Here is a 6,862-nt window from a genome sequence, read left to right as displayed (position 1 = left end):
CCTGTGAGTTGCTGAATCCACTTTATACATGAGAAGCCCTATGCGCTGACTTGAATACACAATCACTAAAGTCTTAGAAAACCCACATGAATGGAACTCGCCCATGCTTGCGTTTGCTGCCTCTACTCACGAAAGCCAAACCTTTTCCAGACCGACGAAACTAAAAACATTTTGTAACAGAAGGACAATGGACTACCTTTGATGGCCAGCACAATCTCAAGGAGCAGTTATTTCTCGCGCGATGGTAGGACGCTGCCGTCCTGACGTCACCGGTTGCCATAGCAGCATCCTCCCAGACTGGGGAGCGGGTGGCGCGAGGGGCGGAGCACCACTTCTGCAGCGGACAGGGCTCGCTCTCCTGCAGGTCTGACTCTTAGCAAAATGAGCGGTCAGGGTGAGGCCAGCAACCCTTCCGTCGCTAAAACCTGCGGCCCCGCCGCTCCCGACCAAGCCCCGGCACATCCGGACCCAAACCCGCGCCGGAGCGAGGACGCGGAGGCGCCGCGGGAGGTGGAGGTGGAGGTGGAGGTGGAGATGGCGCACACAGGTGAGGGCAGCGTGGCCGGCTCTGCGGAGGGAGGCGCATCCCAGGCCCCCTCGGGCGGTGGTCCCGTGCGCGGCGATCAAATTGCTCCGGATCGTGATGCGGCAGCCAAAACGGACCAGAGAGAGGCTCGGCCTCCCGCAGAGGGACTGGACGCAGCCCCTGCCTCCCCCTCGGTGGCTGCCGACAATAGCCAGGAAAATGGCTGTCAGCCGCGAGAGCCGTGCGGCCCTGCCGGGGAGAAAGCGCCAGAAGCCTGTGACGCAGAGGGATTGGGGTCTCAGATGATGCCTGGGGCCAAGGCCAAGGACGGGATGACAAAGAAGTGCGCCATCTCAGCGACGGTGGGAAAGGAGAGAGTAGCAGAGGAGGCGGTGGAGGAGAAGAAATCGATACAGAAGGAGAAAAAGGTGGGGGGGAGTACCCCGAAGGCCAATAACTCCATGGACTCGCTGGAGGCTATCGATCAGGAGCTGTTAAACGTAAATGCCCAGGCAGACAGGGCCTTCCTTCAGCTGGAGCGCAAGTTTGGCCGGATGCGAAGGCTCCATATGCAGCGCAGAAGTTTTATTATCCAAAATATCCCTGGTTTCTGGGTCACTGCCTTTGGGAACCACCCCCAGCTGTCACCTATGATCAGTGGTCAAGATGAAGAAATGATGAGGTACATGGTCAATTTGGAGGTGGAGGAGCTTAAACACCCTAGAGCAGGCTGCAAATTCAAGTTCATCTTTCAGAGCAACCCCTACTTCCGAAATGAGGCGCTCGTCAAGGAATATGAGCGCAGATCCTCTGGCCGGGTGGTGTCTCTCTCCACTCCAATCCGCTGGCACCGGGGCCAAGACCCCCAGACCCATATCCACAGGAACCGGGAAGGGAACACGATCCCCAGTTTCTTCAACTGGTTCTCAGACCACAGCCTCCTGGAATTCGACAGGATTGCTGAGATTATCAAAGGAGAACTGTGGTCCAATCCCCTACAATATTACCTGATGGGTGAAGGGCCCCGAAGATTTCGAGACCCAGCAAGGCAGCCGGTGGACAGCCCCAGGGCCTTCAGGTTCCAGTCTGGCTAACTCCTGGCCTGTGAGAAGCTCCTGCACCGTTTCTTTACCACCTCCTCTTGGGTCCTATGCTTAGCCAATAGCATGCACGCTCCCTTCTGCTTTCTCTTCACACCGGATTGTTTTGTTTTTTTGGTTCTTCTAAGTCTTCAATCAGTTGCAAGATTATCACTTACATGTCTATGCTCTTCTTCCTCCGGGCTTCCTTGCTGTTCTGCAAAGTGTTATGTGTTCCAAGTGCATGGCCTTGTACTGCTTTTGTGCCAAGCACAGGATGCCGTAGATACCCACTGACTTCCTCTGCATGCCTTGGGCCCAGTCTGTGACAATGGTCTTTCCCCAGGTTTCCAGTGGTGAGCTGCCACACGTTAACTTGATATATATCTTTGCAAATAACTAGCTGGGCTTCATACTTTATGCTGGCTGTGCTCCTATACTTGGCACTCTGTGACAAGATCTTCTGAGCTTCTCCACTGCAAGATGAAGCTGATAGAGATGATGCCAGCCATCAACCCAAACTGGACATTCCAGGCTACCACTAACTGGTTCCCAGCTGCCTTCCTGGGCTCATGCCATCTCACCTGCTGGTTATCTGGCAGAATAAGCAGGTGACTGGTGGGTAGCTAATAGGCTTGACTGAGGTAGCAGATGAGAGGTACACTGTGTCATGTTGATCTTCTTATGCCTTTGGTCACTGTACTGTGATCAAGTACTGGTGAGTATGAAAGTTGGGCTGTGGCCTACCCAAACCTGTTTTCAGTCTTTTGGATGAGCTTTGTCCACGTACCATTGCCTGCCTCTTCAGCAACCATCTGTGGACTGAAGCCCCCAGGCAGCACACAGGACACCCCTCCCCCCTTCCCGTTAACCCCTTCAAATGGTTACCCATAAACCCACTGGCTGTCAGGAAGGTTGGGCAGTCATATGTGACAGTGCCCAAAGCAAGGCTGGAACGGGGGTCCCTGCCAACAACCTTTCTGAGTTCTGGCCAATAAACCACCCTTAATCTAGGCAACTTTGTTAGGCATCCCCTTCCTTACCTATTCTAAGCATGACAGAATTGCTAGGCTGGGCCACTGAGGTTGATGTATTCCTGCCCCTCCCCCCACTTCTCTCCCTCCCACCTTGTCTCATAGCCCCCCTTTCCTCCCCCTACTCCCTCGGCAGCAGTTACAGTTCAGAAACAAACAAAACTAGTAAAGCAGGGTTTTTGTTTAATGTGCTCTCCCCTTGATTGTATCCAGAGGGAGAAAGCTACTGTATAATCTCATTGCCCTCTTCCGCCCTCATGCCTCCACCCCGCTTCCTTTAGCAAGATCTAAATGTTTCAAAGGGAGACCTATGGGTAGACTGTTTACTTAGTTATACAGTGCTCTTTTAGACCAACTTGCTCATTTTTACCAAAACCTCCTGTGTGTTTTTTAATCTTTAGTTTGAGAAGCTGGGAGGAGAGACAGAAGCACTTCACAGAGATGGGTTCAAGACTCACAGCAAGTTGTGATATAAAGCAAGCAAAAATTAGTTTGACTCTACTTTCCTAAAGATGGCGATTCTTTGTGGGGGGCCTTGGACCACTTAGAAATAACCCCAAGCAGCATTTTGTGGGTCAACCCCGTGTTCTGTACTATTTTATTATAGCCCTGATGTCCTAAGGGCCTCCATCCCACTGCCTGGCCCTTGGCTCTCAGTCCCCAGCTTCCTCATTTCCTTCCCTGCTTCTGCCCTAACAAAAGAGGGAGCAGGCTGCTGTCTGCATTGGGCAGATGCCAAGTCTCCCTCGTAGGGTGTATGGAGATAGGTGGCGCCTCTGGATTCTCAGACAAGTTCTAGTTGGTGGGACAACAGTGTGTCAGGGCTGTCTTACTGCTGGAGGGGTATGGTGGTGCTGATGACCTCCACCCTTACCCTTTCTCCTTTCTTGGTGAAGGCCTGGCCATAAGCTCCCCAGGGCTTGGGCAATCTGGATACAGAGCATTGGGGAGCATGCTCTAAGCTGCAGAAACGGAAAGCCCAGAAACAAATGAGCCTGCTGTGGTGTGGCCTTGGAAAGGCAGGCAGGGGAGCCTGGAACCCTGCAGGTTCAGGGGGGAGAGGGGAGGCCCAAGGCTCTCCCCAAGAGAGGTGGGAGGATCAGTGGTGATTTAAAGAGGATACTTGGAAGAGGGTTTCCCGCTAATTTTTCTTATCTCCTTGAATTCACCAGACTCTTATACACATAAATGCAAGTCTAGATGTTTTCTCTCTATTATTCTAGGAGTGATCTTTTATATGTGGAAGATTGATGGTATTTGCTTCTTATTTCACTGTGTTTGAGTAAAATCCTATTCTCTATTTTTGCTTGCTGGCAGAATTGACATTTACAGCCTTTTTTTTTTTTTTTTGCTTGTAATTGAGAATGTGTGCAAAAATACCAAATTTGTTTCCTGTGCAGAATGAAGACTTCTGTGAATATTATTAATATATCATCTTGTTCTGGTCTATCTTCGTATATAGCTCTATCCTTAGAAATAGAATGGGAATAATGTGATCTTTGAAGAGTTTGAAATTGTGCAAATGTTGCTGTCTTGTGAAAGTAATCTCAAGAAGAAAAACATAACCGTCTTCTTTGGTATTTCTTGCCATAGTAGTCATGTGGTACTTGATATTTTATGTTCCTAACGAGCGTAAGTGCTTGTAGAATTGCTCTGTCAATTTAACAAGGGTCCTTTTGTCTTCTCTTATGTGCTCAAGGAAAAGTAAAATCTGTCAGTCTGCTGTATTTCTTGTTTTCACCAAAATAAAAATTAATAAAGTCCTATGTTGTCTAGGTTAATATAAGGTTGAGAAATTACTAAAGTTATCAAATGGTCACAGTAAGCATCGTCCGGAAGGTTAACAAAAGAGGCAACAGCCACCAAACTTCCTAAGATCTGTTTTTGCTTGGAAAATGGTAAATAGGCCCATTGCAGCTACATACTCATGGACATAATTTTCTTTCTGTACAACCAGTGATTCAACATGGTGATTCCTTTTAACAGGCACTTAGGAATGTATCCCTCACGAATGTATTAAACTTTGTTAAGCTTTGATCTTTACCAAGAAACTACCAAGGCCAAAATACCAAGAAAGTAAAATTAAGTTGTTGTGTTTTTTTTAATGAGTCTGAGAATTGGTGCCTGGTACAAAAACCTGATTGTCAAGCAATCTGTGCTGTTGTTAATTTAAGTAATAGCCCAACTTCTCTATAGGCCCAGATATCCCATATTCCACTAATTTTCCTTGGACCAGTTTTCATTATTCCTTCTCCATTTTGGTTTCCTCAGCACAAGAGAGGGAAATTTGCTAAGTATTCAAGGTGAACATTTGAACTTGACTATGAAGAGTAGACCTGCTTATTGATGCCTTTAGCATCTGTGGCTTCCAGAGCAAACTTCATTCCACATTGTAGGACTCCTGTGACTCTTGGTTCTCTATTTTACTCTTCCAGGTAAGTTCTGTTTTAATATTTTTAAAGTTACAAGTTATTTTAGGACAGAGCCCATGTCTTCATTTCTAATCCCTTACATGTCCCAGCATGGTGATCATTAAATTGAAATGTAGTTTTAGACTACATTTAGTCTAAGAATTAGTCTAAATCCAATGTTGGAAGAGTTGGCCAACCAATAAAGAGCATGATTTTTGGGGTCAAATTTAGGCTCATGTACAGATTCTGTTGCTTAGTAACCATACAACTTTGAAGGAGCATATAATCTAACCTCTGAATTTTCATTTCCTCATCTGTAAATCCGTAATTAAATTCCTTATATGGTTGCTGTAGGGAGTAAATAAGATGCATAAAGTAGCCTGGTAAGGAGTCAGCATGCATTGCTATTACATTTTTACCATATTTCTGAGGATGATTCTAGAGACCAACAAGAATTTACCTTTTTGAAATCACCCTATGTGGGCTGGACCATACCCAAGAGTCTTTAAGAGAAGTGACTGGGCCACACCAGGTGAGCGCTCTCAAATGTATCTCAGCCTTGCAGTGATCTAGTAGCCAACTCTATGATAACCTTGTTATGAGGAGCCTGGAAATGCTACTGCAACATCATTTTTTTAAAAAGCTATTCATGTGATTCTAACCATCAGTTATATCCAAAGAGACAGATTTACATTCCATTTCTTGTTGGTTTGTTATATAAAATAACCAGTTCGTTTTTTTTCATTCAAACAAGTTCACTAAAAGTATGTGTGTATATGTACACACACACATATATGCTTTAAATTGATATAAAGTTATTGTGGGATGTGAATTGAGTGTAACAAACTCAGTAGATGATTTTAGATTGTAATTCTAGGTTCAATTGAAGTTTCCGCTGCCTCAATATTCTAAATACCAAATTCTGACAAGTTGTTTGACCACTGTGTCATTCAGAGCTTCCCTCTGCTAATGAGATCAAAAAGAAATTTCAGCTCCCCTGACCATTATTCTTAGGTATCTTTTTTTTTTTTTTTAAATATTTTTTATTGATTTTCCACAGAGAGGAAGGGAGAGAGACAGAGACCCAGAAACATCGATGAGAGAGAGACATCGATCAGCTGCCTCCTGCACATCTCCTACTGGGGACGTGCCCGCAACCCAGGCACATGCCCTTGACCGGAATCGAACCCGGGACCCTTCAGTCCGCAGGCCGACGCTCTATCCACTGAGCCAAACCGGTTTCGGCCTTAGGTATCTTTTAGATTACGAATGTTTGCCTGTATGCTAATATTAAACTTAAGCCTTCTGCCTATTTGCACAATTTTCCCTGCATTGTTAGTCATGACTTTATTAAGAAGATCTAGCTTTTCTTTTATAAGATTCTCTTTTTAATTTTTATAGTACCATTTTTGGATGATTTTAAATCTTCATGTCCAATTAGAAACACCGGCACTTTTTAAAAGCGAAATAAAAATTTTAGAAGTCTAATTACAGCCCAAAAGAAAAACGGCATTCATTATTATCAATGACCGTCCCTGTTATAAAGTTGGAGGAAACTTGAAGTAAACGCTAACCTCTTTCGACAAAATAGGGAAAACTAAGGTCAAGTTAGGTGGTTAACTTGTTCAGATGCTTTAGGTAGATAATAGTAAATACTAGTAGATACTAGGACTAGAACTTCTTTCTGACTTGATTGAATTTATTTTTCACTCAGTGGCCCAGAAAGGATTTATTTTGGGGTTCTATGTTAGCAACAGTAGTTTGTAAGCACTTAAATATGTATTATTCTTTGCCATTTACAAAATAAACGTC

At 45.3% G+C, this 6,862-nt stretch overlaps 1 protein-coding gene across 1 annotated transcript; it reads left to right on the top strand.

Annotated features, from left to right (window-relative positions):
• Positions 1-265: 265 nt before the first annotated feature.
• TSPYL4 (TSPY-like 4) lies at positions 266-4,401 on the top strand. Its single transcript, XM_006756884.2, has one exon. The coding sequence runs from the start codon at positions 382-384 to the stop codon at positions 1,618-1,620; it is 1,239 nt and encodes a 412-aa protein (XP_006756947.1). The 5' UTR covers positions 266-381; the 3' UTR covers positions 1,621-4,401.
• Positions 4,402-6,862: the final 2,461 nt, after the last annotated feature.

The sequence above is a fragment of the Myotis davidii genome, unplaced genomic scaffold (assembly GCF_000327345.1).
Source record: "Myotis davidii unplaced genomic scaffold, ASM32734v1 scaffold1534, whole genome shotgun sequence".
Taxonomy (NCBI): Eukaryota; Metazoa; Chordata; class Mammalia; order Chiroptera; family Vespertilionidae; genus Myotis; species Myotis davidii.
Note: the sequence above shows the minus strand (reverse complement) of the source record. Positions and strands in the feature narration are given on the sequence as shown.